This window comes from Macrosteles quadrilineatus, unplaced genomic scaffold (assembly GCF_028750875.1).
Source record: "Macrosteles quadrilineatus isolate MER2022 unplaced genomic scaffold, UCM_ALF_1.0 Scaffold_2__2_contigs__length_208266976, whole genome shotgun sequence".
Classification (NCBI taxonomy): Eukaryota; Metazoa; Arthropoda; class Insecta; order Hemiptera; family Cicadellidae; genus Macrosteles; species Macrosteles quadrilineatus.
Window position 1 is genome coordinate 34,350,339 of NW_026542595.1, and position 19,238 is coordinate 34,369,576.

Below are 19,238 nucleotides of genomic sequence, written 5' to 3' on the forward strand. Positions count from 1 at the left end.
GATTGTGCCGTGACCGAGGTATACGGGCAGATGGGTGACGGTAACGTCAAAATCCTGCTTGCCTCAGTATACCTGCCATATGACTCCCAGGAACCACCACCGACCAGAGAAATGAGGATGGTTGTCGAATATGGAGCCAGGGAAAGAAAACACCTGCTGTTGGGCTGCGACGCCAATGCCCATCATGTGGCCTGGGGCAGCAGCAATATCAATGAGAGAGGTGAGAGCTTGTTAAGTTTTGTAGCTGAATCTAATTTAGTTATACTTAATAAGGGATCCAAACCAACCTTTAGACAGAGGAGAGGGGTGGTACTAAGGGAAGAGGTTTTGGACATAACCTTGGCCAGTAATTATGCGGCGACAAAGGTTGTAAAATGGGGGGTATCTGATGATCACTCAGCGTCAGATCACAGCTACATTGAATTCACTATAGGTTCGATCTGTGTAAAAGAGACCTATAGGAACGTTAGAAGGACAGACTGGAACCAGTATCGAGAGGTGCTAGGGGACAGACTAAGACAATTAAAAGACACAGAAGGGCATGGGGTGGAGAGTATGGCGAATTCTCTAAATGCGGCCATACTAAGCTCATACCAAGAAGCGTGCCCAGAGACTGTAAAGAACATGTCTAGGCAAGCCTGCTGGTGGAATAGGGGGCTAGAAGCTCTGAGGAGGAAGGTTCGCAGACTGTATAATGTGGCAAAACGTACAGGAAATTGGAACAACTACTCAGAGATGCTCACTGTTTACAATAGGACAATTAGAAGAGCTAGAAAGAGTCATGGAGAGAATTCTGTCAGAACATGGAGAGTGTTTCTGAATGTGCAAAGCTTCATAGGGTACTAGCTCGAGGTCAAGCTAATCCTTTAGGAACAATGCTTAAGGAGGATGGTACATATACAGACGGCCCAGAAGAAGTGCTGGAGAGCCTTTTGAGCGCTCACTTCCCAGGATCCTTACAACCGCAGAGCACAGTTCAGGTGGAGATAGAAAGAGAGACTAGGGTGCGGACGGTAAGAGAAGATTGGGCCTGCGCTAGGGCTGTGATTACCTATAACGGTATCAAATGGGCGCTTAGGGCATTTCAACCATTTAAAGCTCCTGGTACCGATGGCATCTATCCTGGGTTTTTGCAGGAAGGTGGGGACCAGTTGATACTCCCCTTGGTGCGTCTTTTCAGGACCAGCTTAGCCAGTGGAGTTATACCAACAGCATGGAGGACCTCAAGGGTGGTATTCATACCGAAGCCCGGAAGGGATACATATGCTGTGCCCAAGGCTTTCAGACCAATCAGCCTTACATCGTTTCTCCTGAAGACCATGGAGAAATTAGTGGATAGACGAATAAAGGATAGGGTCTTGGTAAGCCATCCTTTGCATCCGAACCAACATGCCTACCAGAAGGGAAAGTCATGCGAAACAGCCCTGCATGCGCTGGTTAGTAAGATTGAAAGTGCTATCTCGAACAAGGAAATAGCGGTGGCTGCATTTCTTGATATAGAAGGAGCTTTTGACAACACCAGTACTCGCTCTATTGTATCAAAGCTGGTGTCAAGAAATGTGGAAAGCACTGTAGTGAGGTGGATAGGCAACATGCTCGAAAGTAGGAGAGCGCAAGCTTCTCTGTGTGGGACGGTGAGAGAGGTCAAGGCCCAAAGAGGGTGTCCACAGGGTGGCGTCTTGTCACCAAATCTGTGGAATCTGGTGGTTGACGATCTCCTGTCCGAGCTCAATGCACAGGGCATGTACGCTCAAGGATATGCTGACGATATTGTTGTACTAATAAGAGGAAAATTTATGAACACTTGCCTGGAACTCATGCAGAGGGCATTGTCCATAGTGGAGAGGTGGTGTAACCAGGAAGGTCTGAGGGTCAATCCAATGAAGACTGTAATGGTACCATTTACAAGGAATAGAAATGTTGATATCGCTAGAGTACCAACTCTCTTCGGTAATCAGATCCAGGTTAAGAGGGAGTTCAAGTACCTAGGAATAAGGCTGGACGACAAGCTCACCTGTAACAGCCATTTGGCACATATAACGCAACGTTCTCAGACCACACTTATGATGATGAGGCGGGCTGTTGGGAAGACCTGGGGTCTAAGTCCACAAATGACTAACTGGCTATACACTAGGGTCGCAAGACCGATGATGGTGTATGGCTCGGTGGTCTGGTGGACCAAGGTAATGCAAACTACCGCTGTAAAGAGACTACAAAAGATCCAGCGAGTAGCATGCCTTAGCATCACAGGAGCCATGAGAGGCACTCCAACTGCAGCCCTGGAAGTAGTGCTAAACCTGCCACCTCTCGACATCATTGTGAAAGGAGAGGCAAGGATGGCAGCCTACAGAATGGCTTGTAGTGGCAACTGGAAGTATAATGCCTCCAGTGAGCACACAAGAATTGTAGACAAGGTGCAAAAGAACTCCTTGGAAATGCTACCAGACAGGATGGTGAAGATCACAGATCTAGAAAAACCATACAATGTCAACATTGTTGACAGGGATGCCTGGGATAAGGGTGAACCTGAATTCATGAAAAGGGGGATCACCTGGTATACGGATGGCTCAAAAAAGCCAACGGGCACGGGGGCTGGAATATATGGAGTCAGACCCAAGGTGCAGTTATGCGTAAGTTTGGGAAAAATGGCCACTGTATTCCAGGCAGAAGTGGTGGCCCTGTCTGAGTGTGCGAGAGTGTGTTTGAAGCGCGGTCTTATAGGCCACACTATATACATGAACTCAGACAGCAAAGCAGCACTAATGGCACTTGACAGTTTCGACTTTACCTCCAAGGCTGTATGGGATTGTCATCAAGCCATGAAAGCCCTGGGAAAGACCAACAGGATCATCCTTAGTTGGGTTCCAGGGCACAAAGGTATTGCTGGCAATGAGGGAGCTGACAAGTGGGCAAACAAAGGAGCTGAAAGCCCGCTCATGGGTCCAGAGCCGACGTGTGGTATTGCTTACAACACAGCACGGAGAGCTGTTCGCCAGTGGATGGGCATAGAACATCAAAGGAACTGGGAAAGAACAGAAGGAAATGCACAGTCAAAGAGAATGCTGAAGGCACCTACAGGTGCGATAGCGGCAGAAGCCCTTGGGCTGAGTAGGAAGACCCTGCGGAAGGTGGTTGGCTTTATTAGCGGCCATTGGGTATTCCGTGGACATTTACACAAGATGGGAATTCAAGTTGAAAGCCTCTTATGTAGGAAATGTGGAGAGGAGGAGGAGACAGCATTCCACGTGATATTTATGTGCCCAGCCCTACAAGGTCTGCGCATGAGATCCCTTGGCCTATCGACTGGAGATCAAAGGGAAGAACGGGTCACCATTGTCAAAAGGATCTCACGGTTCACAAAGGACCTGGGATTTGACAAAGAATGAGGACCTGTGAATGAGGGTGCACAATAAGCTGTTCTAGCTGCGTTGCAATCCCATGGTTACTTGAAGCCTGGCCCTCTATTAAAAAAAAAAAAAAAAATGCCAAATTAAAGCCCAATCGGTCCTGTAGTTATTGCGTGATTGAGCAACACACATACACACATACACACACCCACACAAACTCACAAACTTTCAGATTTATAATATTATTAAGATATTAACTGTAGGAAAAATATGAACTTGTTCATGCCATAATTGTTTTTACGTTGCGGCTAATGTGGTTGATTTAGCTAAACAGCTGTTTTAATCAAATCAATAGCAATATTATTATTAAAACGTTTTTATTAGCTCGCTTGTAAAATACCATGGAGACCAATCAATATTTACTTTTAAAATGTTCACCTCAGAACTTTTAAAGCCAAAGGGGCAAAGCCTACGGTCAGTATCGAATTGTGAGTAGAGAGTAGTCCTATAATGGTCCTTGGTATGGTAGCTATTTTTTTGTAAAATTTTAGCCCAGTTGGTTCAGTAGTTTTTGCACCTATTAGTAACACACATACAGACAGACACCATTAGATTTTTATATAATAGTATAGATTAATAGCTTAGTATAAAATAAATTTACCAACTACAACATTTTACAATATTCTTCATAAGAATAACATGGGAATTTTAAATTTGCAATTTTTTGAATTTTATCCGATACCAATAACCGTACTAAAACACGTTGATATACTAAATTATTTGTTTTAAGCTCTTTAAAAAGGTCTAGAGAGAAATTGGGTAATTTTGTGTTTTGAGGGTCAAAAATAAGAAAAGCCAATTTTTACCCCATTAGACCCCCAGTAAAACCCCGTTATCATGATCCGATCATGCTGGTTCGCGAACTCATTCCAGTCTATCCCACCCTACACCTTCAAGCAGAATTTCATCAAAATCGGACAAAAAATACTCAAGTTACCGCGTTCACGGACACATAAAAACTCTCTATATACATACATATATAAAAATTTAAACGAATCGTGTTTTTGTTCTCTGTGGATATCAAAATGAAAAATTAATTGGTCCTATGCCTTAGGTCTTCAGAATTAGCTACAGGGAAATTCTCTAATGTAGGGAAATTTGCTACAAAACCATCACAGCTACCACAATGGAAAAAATATTCCCTGAATAGGAGGGACATTAAATCCCTTAAGAGTAACTGGATAATCTAAACAAACAATAATATTAGAAAACGTTATTCGGTGTCTTCTGCTTTATTTATTTATTCATTTTTTTAAGATCAACTAAAAATAAAATAACATTCCCTGTATAACATTTCAGCCAACCAGTTTATCATGTTGGAAATCGTAAAAGGTTTAGGGACATCGTATAGTCCGATGTTTTGCAGTTGTTTATACAATTAAAAATTACAGTTTAAAATTTAATTTATATTTTAAACCACTCCACGTTTTATTTGAACGCTAAACGACTAATTACGTTAAAACCACACAATAAACAAGTCCATAAAAACAAGGTGTTCAAACACGCGACCATTACTTTCTGTTGGCTTAAACACAACAATGGGGTTAAACATGAATATTTAAAACGTTAGGTGACAGAATAACGCTCGTCCCGCCAGCTACGATGGATGCCGATACAAAAGCAGAGTTCGTTTGTTTAGGAATATCTGTAAGAAAAAATAATATTGATTTATCTACCCATAATTAACATCGCCAAAACAGTATAGCAGTAATGCCAAATCATGAGACTGACCTCAATAACTATTTAAAAGGGAGAGGGTTAAGAAAGTTTATTGAGATTTTTATATCACAAGTTATTTTTATTATTTTACAATTAATTATAAAAATACTTTTGTTTAAATAGCATTGATGAATACAATCTTCCTAAATGCTTAGCCTTTTAGTGATTGTATATGAAAAAATGAAAGCTATCTATAGAATCTTTATTGCCAATTGTGCAGTATGTAGTAATGTATAATTTTAATTCAATTTAACAGCTTTAACAGGCTGCAAATTAAAAAATATCACATACAAAGTTATCGAAACCATAGAATAAACTGAATGAAAAGAAAAAGTTGAAATCCAAGTAAACGATGGAAATACAACTCAATTGGAAATTGTAACCATGATAAATCTTAGAAAACATACCAGTACAAAGAAAACTAAAGATATTGTAGATGGTAGAATTGAGAAACCAGTATTTCTAGGCTACAGACGATAGGAGCACCACCATCAATTCCCACAGTCGACGTAACTACGAGGCTAACAGTTACACAGGGAAGATAAACATTACATCGCCTCCTAGTCGAGATCTGCCGTCTGTAAAATATATATACATTTTTAGAATATTCCAGTATTACTCTAGGAAATTTCGTGTTTAGTAAAAATTGCCTTATAAATAATCCAAGACAATTAGCACGTATCGTACAAATCAAAAAATTCTCTGAGCCAAGCTTAGTTACCAAAACAGGCAATCATCACCAGTGCGGTTAAGTTTTGACCCACTGACCCCTCTACTACACTGAGGGGTTGCAATCAATTGACTCACCCCCAGAAAAACAAACTGGCACAACAACAAACTGGCAAACCAAAATGGTAATGTTTTTTGCCCTTAAGCGACGAGGGAAATTAGTTCCTATGTATTTCTAAAAATGTAATCTCCGATTTGCTCAAATATCTAAAGTTGTAGATGAATATGTTACGTCTACATTAAATGTCCCGAACACATGCAATGTATTTAAATGGTTTTAATGTTATTTTACCGATTAAAATAACGGAAAGGATCTACATTATAAGTTTTATGTCATGGTGATAACGATTTTGAATCAATTAATAAAATATGAGTTAGTACAAATATTTCATCAAACATAAGATTACCAAAGTAACTTTACTAATATTTTAAAAGGAGTATATCAACTTTTTAACATACAAGGTAACCTTAAGTATATATTTCCAAACAAACAACGTTTAATCATCCAATGGATATTTATAAATGAATATAGTTACTATACTAACATAATTGGACAGATTATTGACATTGATGGAATTTAAAAACATAATAATTTAATTTTAAAGGTAAATAACACGTCTTTCAAGCTACAGAAATAATATGCCTGACAATCATTAGATAGGCAAACGTATACTTTTCCCTATGCCATAGGATTTTATTAAATGATAACACAAATGTTAAAAAGGACCGATTAAATTATCTCAGTCCAAACTCATGAAAGGTTTGTTGGGGATAGGCCTGGTATCAAACTCGTTACCATGCATGACGCTAACCACGAGGCTAGAAACTACATTTTTATGTCAATGATTTTAACTGTAATGTTATCGAAACTATAATTAATTTTTTAATTGCTCCATGCTTAGTATTTCACATGGTATCCTATATTTTTTTGGTTAGTAAACTTCTACAAACTAGAATAACTAAACCACTCAACAAATTCAATTTATTTCCCTTGATAGTTTCATTATATTTTGAACATAGATTCCCCCTGAGAGCCTTGGACATAGCATGCTTGGCCTCGATGGGAAGATTGTTCCTGAATATAGTTGCTGATACAATTAGAACTCGACGTGATATCCATACCTGCAACTTGGACTATACTATGATAGACGCCAGACGAGACCAACGTACCCTCCTTTCTAAATTCAACTTCTCCGCGGCTTATGTCACAATGCAATTAACTTATAAGGAACTATTTAAGCTATTGGTACAAGCTATTATTAAGTTAATAAAATATTCTATTATAATAAATACAATTATAAGATTTTGCAATTCAAATACCTTTTAACATTTAAACTTTACTGCAAACTAAATAGGAAATGCAAATCTTAGACATAATAAAAAGAAAAATTAAGAACACTTGAACTATTCTACTTTTAAATGACTAAGCGTTCTCGATTTCTTTAATACCTTATCACGATGCAATCACACCTAGTGCTTTTGTTTTAGGATGTTTTTAGTAAGAAATGCTTATTGGTCCAGACTTGTTTCTATATAATATTTCACGAATGTTGTATACCCTGATGGTAATCTGTATCTATTTTATTTGCAAGTAAAAAATGATTGGAATATATTTAATTTATTTTAAATCCATTATAGTACTATTCCATCTAGAGATGGATAATGTAATTAATTTCATTTATGTAAACTGCAATCCGTTTTTTTCACACTCGTGATAATTATACATGATTCCACCCCATAAATAAAATTTAAAATCCATACTATCTAAAACTCATTGTCAGCCATTTTCATGGGCAAAGATATATTTTTATTATTTGTTTACTCAGCACAACGAACATTTTCAATTCGTTTAATCGTGTTTTAACGTTCTTAGCTACATTTTATAAAACATTAAATTATTGAGCCAAAAATCATTCTGTAAGACAAGAGCACCATCGATTTCGTACTTGTCAGCTAAGTAGGGAGAAATCCTAAATCGGAAAATCCGTCAATGGCTCCTCCCCCAATGTTCATTCATGGGTAGCTGTGGGAGGGAGGAGGGGGAGGTGGCTTATTGTTGGGGGGGAGGGAGCGCGGCTGACTTCAACTTTCAACAGTTTGAGTCAGTGTTCGTCTGCTACGTGCGCGGTCAGGATGGCTAAGCCCTCCGTGATAGAAGATGTTAACCATCCCAAGAAACCTCTACGTCTGAGAAACCTAACTTCTAGAGTTGAGACCTACGACTCTCTCCACCTTACCCAAGAAGTGTACCAGGTAGAGGGTTCTAACTATGCGCTTCAAATCTTAAACATTAAATGCCACCGATAATTAGGTGAAAGTATAGGATAATCAATACGCGTCAACGGTAATCATTTCCTACTTTGATAGGTAAACATTTTCACATTAGGCTTTGTAGCTCGTATTGCATTCTGAACGATCAGTTTTATGCACGACGGAAACAGAAAAATATCTAATTAATATTTTATATGCTTTTTACCCAGATCAATTATTGTTAAATGAATATGAAATTTGTTTTAAAATGGCCTTTGGGGATTTTATAAACTGGATAAAAGTTTCTGAAGTTTTGTCGGAGACGCTTATCTTAGACTTCAAAACTAAATTAAAACATCAAAGGAGTAAACTTATAAGTTTGTGAAGCATTTATAGTTATAATAAAATTATAACTTTTTAATTGTAATAAAATTATAAATAATTATAATGTTACAATAAAATGTATTTACTTATTTGCTCCATTTCTGACTGCTTATTACTGAAATGCTTCAAAACCGGCAAAAAAAATGCTGTGTTGCAACAGCTAAATAAGTGGTTATAAATATAAAATATTAAGAAGATTAATACATTTTGCTGTAATGAATATTTTTCAAAGATCACTTATTTGTTATAAAGAATCTCTCATAAAACAATTAGTTAATCAAAATAACGTTTTACACCAAAGACAAAATATATTGGGGATTTAGGTGTTTTCAGATTGTTATTAATCTATTTAGAAACCAGTTTAATAAAAGTTGTTAGTAAAGAAAGTGAAAAATATTACCATGGTCTTAGAACTGGTTTTATTTTCATTTGGGTCATGGCATTGGCTAATTTTTATGACAGCCTGTTATAATTCTCAAATCTAAGTTCTCACATTATTTAGCTGTGCGAACACAGACAAGAAACATACAAAGTAATCTTAGGAATACAAAAACGAGCGAATACGGTGGTCCATCGTTTAATCAACCCTCAATCATTTATATTTTATACGTTAGTATAAAGTAGGTATATAAAAATTATAAATATGTCACCTAATCACAAAAAAATATATGGTTTTTATAAAATGTGTCATAAACGATAAACATGAACTCATCTAAAGATATACTACATATTTAACATAGAATGAAAGGTGGTTGAATACAATTTTGTATACAGCTGTAACATGAAAAACTACAAAGAAAAGTAAGTTAACATTAGCGATTATTCTTGCATACATTAAACTTAATTTCTATGAAACCGAAATTTGTAAAATTCAAACAAATATAACCAACTTTGACAATTTTGTTAGAGCAACCAGATTGAAACATTATCAATCGTTGGCTTATTATTTGCATTCAAAATACAAAATACAGTATTGATTTTTGGGGCTGAAGTATAGATTTGGTTTATTTGCTAAAGAAAACACATGTAAACCCTTCAATATAGAAATAAGCTATCCACATACCCAATGTATATTTCCTCATATAAGACGGATGGATAAGATTGCTTTAACATATACTATGTACCATACATCCAAATTAAGCCGTGAAGACCTATTACATTTTCAACCAAACAGAATCAAAGGTCATTTGTCAAACCACCAAAATGGCTGCGTAAAATAATTTTAATTAAAAATCTTTGTGAATTTTAACATTTTTGTATGATGCATGAACTTGTATTCTGGTATGAATTGTACACGATAAAACAAATGTACAAAGATTCAAGATTGTTATAGAGTAAAATGCAAAGGTTGTTCTGATAAACAACAGTGCCAATTACTTTTTTTTTATTTTACTTGTTTGTAATAATAAATCTTAGTAGTATTTCAATAAATAGAAACATTGTTACATATGAGTAAAGATATTTTAATAGTGCTTAAAATGTTGAAATTGCATGGAGGGTGTTTTTACGAGTTAATATATCTGCAGTAAAATTGATGTATTAACATCAAAATAGTGTTTTCATTAAAAAGTAGGATAAAGAATGTGTTAACCTGCAGAATAAAGATGGTTTAAATAATAAATAAGATCCAAACTAAAAAAATTAACTATGGGTTAACAAATTTAGATATGATCTAAAAAAAAAAATGATATATGCATTGTCAAGATAGTGTCAATACATTGTTTGATATACAATTTGTATGATTTTAAGGAAGTAATAATAAATTATTTTAATAATCCAATTATTAACTACAATTAGAAGGTAAAGAAATTATATTTTTGCATGATAGTTTCACTATGTGCAAGAGTTATATTTCCACTATCCTTGAACAGTAAACTATGCTTCAGAAATGGCAACATACAAATTGTTGAAGAATCTTTTGAATATTTGCTATAATTTATTTGTTATACTTCTCGTTATACAAAACAAAGTCACGTTATTGTATATACTTGTTGTTGTCCAAATACACAAGGTCCAGTTGCTATAGGTTGCTCGTTACTGAAAACTATGACAACATTGAAAACATCGTTTACAAATATACCAAATTTGAGTAATATCTAGAAAAAAAACCTCAGAAAGAAAATTCGTGTTTTTATATGAATGTATTAAAAAAACATATCAATAAAACAAGGAAAAGTCGATTCAGTGCTAAAATATATTGGTTTTAAAGAAGGAGGGGGTGACAGCTTTATTAGTTGATGTAGTTCACAAATAGCTTAAATCATTAATATATTTTATTTTACTGACTTTTTCAAGGATTAATCGTGTTTTAAGAAGAACGGCACTAAAAGCCATTTTTTGAATAAAATTACGTGTTTGCATCCTAAAAAGGTTTTATATACAAAGAATAAAACCGTATATAAATAAATAAATTTTCCCACCAAGCATATTATATAAGTAGGATTGCTTCAAATGAGGATTGCAATTAAAAAACGATTTAGCGTCTTCCAAAGACAAATTAAGACAAGTAATTTTAGACAACAAAGACAGATTGCAGAGAGTTCATTCCTGTGTTTTTCCTGCCAGAAGAAGGGCTATTTGTCTGGCAAGCTCAAAGAGTCCAAGTTTTATTTCTCAGGACTGGAGTGACAGACATTGATACCCTTGTACTTATTTTAGTTGCTTGAAACATTCTTTATATTATTATTACAGTCCATGCTTAAAAAATACAAATGCGTATTATTTAAATTTAAAATTAAGGACTACTTGATTATGTTTGAACAATTTAACTGTTTAGTGAGTGAAATGTAATTAAATAACAAAAAAGTACATATGTGTTAACGAGTGGTTGTTTCACGGTATTTTTTGTTGAATCGTACATGACCAGCTCTGGAATATTTCCAAACGTCACTTTTGTTATACGTTCTATTTATAACATATTTTAACGAGGGTTATTGTAAACAAAACAGATTTAAAACACGTTTGTCTACAAAATGAATCTATTATTACATAATGTAGAATTTAGTTTAAATGTGATTCCGAATAATAGCTAAGTAAATTTAAAGTCGAGTATATTTTTGGAGTATCCTTTGTATTATGGTTTAGGCATTAAGAACTTAAATGTTATCACACCTCAAAAATCATAATAGTAAATATCATCGAACACGCTTAAACATAAAAAAATCCTCAGACAGATTATCGAAATGTTTTCTTTAAGCCAGTAATGGCCATAACTAGTAAATGTAGTAATTGATTTTTGGCGTCATGTAGGCCTACCCTATTCGTCAACATTTTACTAATTCACCCCCACGTAAACCCACTAGGTTTTTAGTAAACTATTTTTCTTTACTAAGTGTACAACCATTCCGCAATTTTTTTTGTAATCGGGGTTTATAGTGAGATAGTTAAGCTATTAACTTTAACTCTTTAAAGTAACGTAGCTGCTGAAAAATATCCATTAACTAGTTAAATTGCTAGACGCCTGATTATAAGTTATTTCCTACGTGCAGGACTTCTAGTCTAGTCTAAAATGCAAATACATAGCTCAGTTAGTGGTATAGCCTACATGCTGGTAATTATTACCATAATGCGCCCATCCTCACCACTAGCTCCTGCAATGAATGCGGTCGCGTGCGTCTTTCACTTCACGATGACAACTGGTCAAAAAGTCGGTTAGTTTGCTTTTTATCTCCTAGCCACTCATAAAATTAAATTCCGCTCTACCAAAAGCAAAAGTTGCCACAAGTCGCAATCACTTGTTTCTGGTTTGGGTATTAAGTCTATAACTAGGAAACACATGCATTGTTAATTATTTAATGTATTTAAAATTACTTTTTAATCGTAAAGTTGATTTTTTCTAAACGCAATCAACACACGTATACTGGGGAGACCAAAAATTGACGCGTATTTTATTTCGTTTTCCAGAATATATTTAGTCTCAGGTAGCTCAATGAAAGTGTTTATATCGACATCAACTAGAAACTACTTGAACTGCTGTGCTCCTCAGGTCATCACTATTTACAAACAAGCGATAAGGCTGCTCAGTTGACAATACGCGCCAGCTGATAAGAGGGACTGATCAGAAGTGAGCAAGTCGTTGAGGCACGAGATAAGTCTTATGTTTAGGCACCTCGGGCATGAGTCTCATTGAAACATAACATCCGTGAGCGGGACGAATGGCATGACCTTCTCTGAGATAACAACACTCAACTTGAGACGTTGCTCTCATTGACTGATACTCTAATGTATCTTAAGTTAAGGGTCTTTACAGGCGTAACTTTGGTATATGTATTTGCAAAATAAGCCCCCAATGGTTACACACGATGTTTTAAATCAGGGTTTATAAGTTTGAAGCGTAAAGGGGATAAATTAAAATTGTAAATTTTATAAATGCGAATCACCTTTTTATTTGATTACTTATGGTCAATCAGCAATAGATTTACAAGCAACTTTAATGGTGGTTACAAAGATCTAAAATAGGCCTACGATGAAACCGCCTTACGGCCAAATATATTTGTCATTTTTAAGTATCATATTTACATTTTTTTAACATGTTTGAGTTAAATAGAGTACTACAAGCAACACAAGTAGACTCCTCATCCCGTTGTTAATTTTGAAGCTTGTTTTTCATGTCTAGTTCATGTATGTCCATACTGATCGCTGGGGTAGACAACATTTCGTTTTTATTATTTTAGGGTTATTTTCATGATATGCTTTACTATTCGGTTATATAACTAGGAGACCAGTTATGGTTTATGATTAAATCGTTTAATTTGGTTAAATGAGGTTTAAAATGACTGAAATAACTAGAAACAATTTGATAACAAAACATAAACTCTACAGTTGGACGTACAGAACTAACAATAAAATTGGCTTCAGTTGTTCCATAAGGATGACAAATCTACTAAGGGGAGTATGATATTTATGATTTATCTATGGTACTACTTCTAAGATAACACAACATAATTTTAGTTAGTTACACAATGTAATGCGACAATTGCGTTACACCGTCAAAAACATAATTCAAACAAATTACAAATTTCAAATAAATCTCCTACACATTAAAATACACATATTTTGTATCAGAGCTTTAGGCTTTGCTATATATTGGTTTTAATATTAAATTAAATGATCTTTAAAATCTTAGCGCATATTCATTTATCTTTCATGCCGAAGAAACTGAGTGGGTGCACAATTTAAGTCATACCTTTAACCGCGTGTTGGAAATAGTTTTTAATATTAACCATTCTATGAATTAATATTATAACAAATCGTGGATATTTATAGACATGCACTGTGAATGCGATACTCCCTGGTGTGGATTAACGTCCGTACTAGTGAGTACTACGACTATCCGCAGTACTATCCTGAAAATTAGACCAATTCGTATATACCAAGGCAAAAATGTGGTTCGGATTCCATTATAAAAACTATAGGTCCCTTAGTTGCCATTAGCTGTATGGGCTATTAATTATCAGCTGTGTCTAAGGAATAAGTCGGCCTTAGTCACTAACAAGACTACAAGATCACGCCACTCATCCTACACTCATCTCCATTGGCTTGGCTTAAAAAACCTACTTTGTATGGTCGCAATTTCATTGAAAAGTTTTTAAAAATGTATTAAAGAACTATACAGAGCATTCCTAATTCTTTTTTAACTAAATAATTCTTTTCAGAGAGTATTCGTGTTATGAACTTGGGTTGTTTAATAGCGTCTACACTTTAAGAGATTTGTTATGAAGTACGTGGTTGGTTTTTACACTAATGAAGATCTTCAGAACTCTTTACAGCCCATAAAACTGAGCCCACTTTCAGGAAATGTAATTTTCATTTGTTTAGTGCTTTATTTGTCTTACAGCAAATCCACTCTTCTCTCTAATAACTCCAATGTTTAAGGTAACCAAAAAATGGATACATCGTAATAATAGTAAAAAGTTTTTAGATTTCATTTTTAATAATATATCATTTTGAGTTTATTTTTTACATTTAATCCATCCTAGTGAATTTTACCATTTAATTTTCCAAACTGTTATCACGCATGCCATTCTAAACAAGTACTGACTTCGCAAATAAATAGGATTAAAAAACCAACTAATATAATAGCGATGCTAAACATTTGATTAGTGTCGAGAAGTTTTCCGGAGACAACTATTTACAACCTTTTCCATCTGAAAAGTGTTTAAAGATAGTTTTCATAAGTCTGTCATCTATTATAGCATCCACGACACACCTATTGGCAAACGTTATGTCATGGGTGATACATCTATATCTAAAAAGATAAAATGTAATCAGAGAAGATATTGGATTTTGCCATATCATAAAGTCAACAAATCACTTAAGAGTGAACATCTGAAATCTAATCCTATAACTTACTCCACTGATAATTTCCCGAGACGGGCTGTGATATAAATTCAACGATTTGTTACACTAGTCTTTAAAGTACGTCAACCTATAGTGTCTTATTTCAAGCAAAAAATTTTATAAGTGAAAAAATGGTAATATAACTTGTGTTTATTTCAAAGATAATACATACGTATCCTAGATGAGGCATTTAAGATCAGATGCTAAAAATGTAAAACACAACATTCAGTCCTTATATACATACATCATGTAAGGGTAAAAATGTATTTAAAATAGGTAATATAGCTTCAGTGTGTTTACGTATCATATTTTGTATACTTTAGTGTAAACTATTGATACAATTTCAACATTAAAATCATCATTTAATAATTTAACAGTAATCAATTTTAATTACTATCTGTCTTCATTATTCTGACTAAACATTTATTGATACATTCATGTGCTGACATCTTTGTCTGTTGTAGAAATAGATTAGATTACCTTTATAAGTGCTTAGAAGGGTTTATTAAACTACATTTCACCTTTAGGGCCCGCGAATTCACTGAAAAATCAATGAATATAAGCGCCAAAAGGGGTTTAAATACTTCTTAGACTTAGATAACTTCTGACGGCTGGGTTTAAAGGGATTATTTGTTTTCGAAAGATAAATCTGAGCCATAATGCCTGGACAGTCTCTATCTTTCAAATCACAGAAAATTCATTAAAAGTATGAATTTTATAATAAACCGTTATTAATAAGTATTCACGAAATACTGATTAGCATCAGGCACTTAAAGGTCTGTATAACATTTTTTTGATCACTTCATCATATTGTATAATCTTTATTCGACCCTTTTATCTTAATTGAGTAGGAGTTCAGTATATTTGAAAATTAATGTTTGCATCGCGATGTTTTTAATCCACACAATTCAGCTTGCATTTGCCGTTAAATAGAGATGAGCCAACATATTGGTGTACTTTATTAATTTGTTCCCACAATGTAATGAGATTTACATTTCTGTATAATTGACAGTTGCCCATTGCTTTCTGTGACAATCGACAAACATTCTGCACAAACATCAACATCAAATTAATTACGAATACGACAAGTATAGAAATTGAAAATTTGCCAAGCTAAAAGTGAACATTATATAACCGACCTATTAGTATCTTAATATAAAGCATACAATTACGAAAAACATTTATATTCGAATGCGTACCTATCACGCTGTGTTTTTCCCCCAGTACTTACAAGTTTACAGTTGATACTATCTTGATGGCTTATGGTTGCATGCACTTAATACACTTTATAATGTTATATATTTATTGGAATAGTACTATAATAATTAATAACATTAATGTTTTAATATTGTATTGATAATGTAGTTGAATCCTGATATGTAATGGTCATTTGGTATCTTGGTTGATATTTTAATTTCTCATTGAGACTAAATAATTATCAGCTGTTTATCCCACTCTTCCCATGGATAAACATATGAACGGTAAAATAAATTCATCAGCTGTGAAATATAGGTACGTACAAATTAGGAATCACCATCGAATGGTGGAAATAAATTACCAATCAAATGGTATACTTTTCTTAGTCCTTTAACATTTTAACGCAGTTCCCTTTATTTTAACACACATATGCACAACTTTCATCATACTTATGGTTACATGCACTTAATACACTTTATAATGTTATACATTTATTGGAATAGTACTATAATAATTAATAACATTAAGTGTTTTAATAATGTATTGATAATGTAGTTGTAATTAGGAACAATAACAACATCTATTATTGATTGATTTATTATTGATTGATCTATTATTATTGTTTAGGAACAATAATAACATCTATTTTAAGCTAGTTAACTTAATGCGTTAAACATTGAACACATACATTTTGAGTAAACAAAATGTATTGGTAAATGTCTCTTACACTTTGAACCGATAATAATCAAACATAACATTTATGTAACTCCAATTTTCACAACGTTAATAACTGTGTAAAGATGAAGATAGCCTATATATAATTAAAACGTACCTAAGTTATTTTAGAAGATGACAGTCCTTAGAATGTTGGTGTTTAATTCCCAGGGAAAATGTAACAGTAACAAGTGACGTGAGCGCGGCGAATGAGGTGTTGTTGATAACTAACTACTTTACAGGTTAACACTCTTAACATTAACAATCACTTACACTTACAATACACTAACAGGAGTGTATCAAGTAAATGCAAGATTGTATGAGCTTGTAAATAAGCAAAAAGAAATCTCCTTTCAATGATCATATCTACTTGTAAATAAATTTACTTGTATAAATCAATAACAAACTATCGATTTTCAAAGTGTCAATGTAATTTTGGTTCACTTTAGTCAGTGAGTCCATGTTGGTTTGGTTAATTTTTATGATATTCTATAACATGATATTGATATATTATGATCTATATTATGATATTGACTAACGCAGATGTCTTCCATCGGTCACTTTGGTACCAATCATTCAATCTTCCAGAATACCATTAAAATCCTTTGAAAATTCCTTTTTTTTTATAAAAAAATATGGCTTTCTCTTACACACAGAAAACAAATACGCATTATTCAAGTTTAAAAGATTTGTAAATAAATTTTGTTTTTGTATTTATAGAACGAAGTAATACCGTATTCACTATACTTAGTTGTATAATGTAAACCACGATTACTAGTATTATCGATTAATAGTCTAGTATTCGTGATGTAAACTTACTGCAAAAAACAATTATTTAATTTGATTTGAATTGAAATTTACAATCATTGCAATGCAAAACAAACTTCGCATACGGCATCCATATTTTTGGTAAAGAACTTATTCCAAGTTGCTAGTCATTTATGATTAGCTTTTGATTGTTTGTAACTAGACTCTTCTGTTGTACAGGAGTGTTATTCCTCATACCCATTTGGGGCGGGAGGATAATTGTCCTTTCCTAAGCAAAAGTATTTTCCTTTACATTTTATATATTTTTTCATACAGCAATAAAATTAATAATTTAGTTAAAACCTCGGATGGTAGAGAGTTTTCAAATGGCCACCAGTACATAGAAGCTACTTACCCAGGTGCAGTAGTATAAATTTATCAAAAGTCTCAAAGCAAAAGAAAAAAAAGTATCGTATGAATATACTCTACATTATTTTTATTCTGCAATAACTCTAATAACATCTACGTATAACGTTTGGATTATTAGTTTATGTCAATGAGATATAGATGGAATCATATTTTGTGAGAAATTAAAATTTAATGTGCTAAAATCTTATGTATTAGGGATGAATATTAAAGAGATGTTCCAAAATAATTAGCATAATATCCTTTATTAACGATGTAGAAAAAAAAGTTTTTCATGCTACATAATTCAAACAGAAATAAAAGCAACAAAAAATATAAATAAATAATACTTACTATAATTTTTACAAACAAACGTTTAATTACAAGTATGATTAATCTCCACATTTATCATGGAAAAGTGAACTTGAGAGATCTTCACTCAACAATACAAAAACATCCAACCACATGATTTAAAAGCAGCTGGCGTAACAGAGCGACTATTGATTACAGTTATCAATCTATGCCTTTAAATCCTATTTTGACTTTGATAACTTGCGGCGACTACTCTAAATGTATTACCTGCTTAAAGCAATAACTTCTTCCTCCTCTTAAAGGAACTTACTTCATCGTTGAAATTAACTGTAAGATTAGTGCTAACTGTTTTAAACTATTACTAGATCAAACATACTTATTATTTAAAAATAGTACACTTTACCCGATGCAGTTTCATTTATAATTGTATAAATTCATCTCCAATTAGCCATTTTTATACCAGAGTAATTAGTCTAATAGAGAGAGGTTAGAGTCATTGGGGACTGTGACCGTAAAAATTATCAACAATTGACATTTTTATTTTTTGGCCTTTAATTATTAATTAAAATCTTCTGATTACAACGGTATAATTATTTTTTTCCTAGCTTGACCGGAAGTTAGTAAAAAAAATAAAATAAAATGTTTTTACCCGGTCTCATAGCAACAAAAAATTGTTTAGTTATCTTGCACATGGGCCTACGTTTTCTACGATTCCCGTAAGTTAGCTTTTTATAACTTTGATGTCACTTTTCTCAGCTATGTGTAGGACTAGAGTACCCAAATTTTTACCACATATTTTATACTTAATATACTAGTTCCTCCCAGAAGGATTTTGATTAATTACACCCACGAGTCGTAAAAAAAATTTGTGTACTAAATTTCTATGAAATTTTTTTTGAAAATTAAAAAAAAAAAAAACACTTGGTGTAAATATATTTTTAAAATCTTCTAGGAGGAACTAGATAAACATATGGCCTTTAAAATAAAAAAATTAAGGCTCTACCTGTCATAGTTCTCTAGATATATAACATATAG

At 33.6% G+C, this 19,238-nt stretch overlaps 1 protein-coding gene across 1 annotated transcript in view; it reads left to right on the forward strand.

The window, feature by feature from the left end:
- The first annotated feature begins 7,983 nt into the window (after window positions 1-7,983).
- Window positions 7,984-19,238, forward strand: part of LOC128986362 (nitric oxide synthase, salivary gland) — a 126,414-nt gene continuing 115,159 nt past the window's right edge. The window contains exon 1 of the mRNA XM_054406704.1: window positions 7,984-8,108. Coding sequence (XP_054262679.1) covers window positions 7,989-8,108 — 120 coding nt within the window. The 5' untranslated portion in view covers window positions 7,984-7,988. The remainder of the gene's footprint in view (window positions 8,109-19,238) is intronic.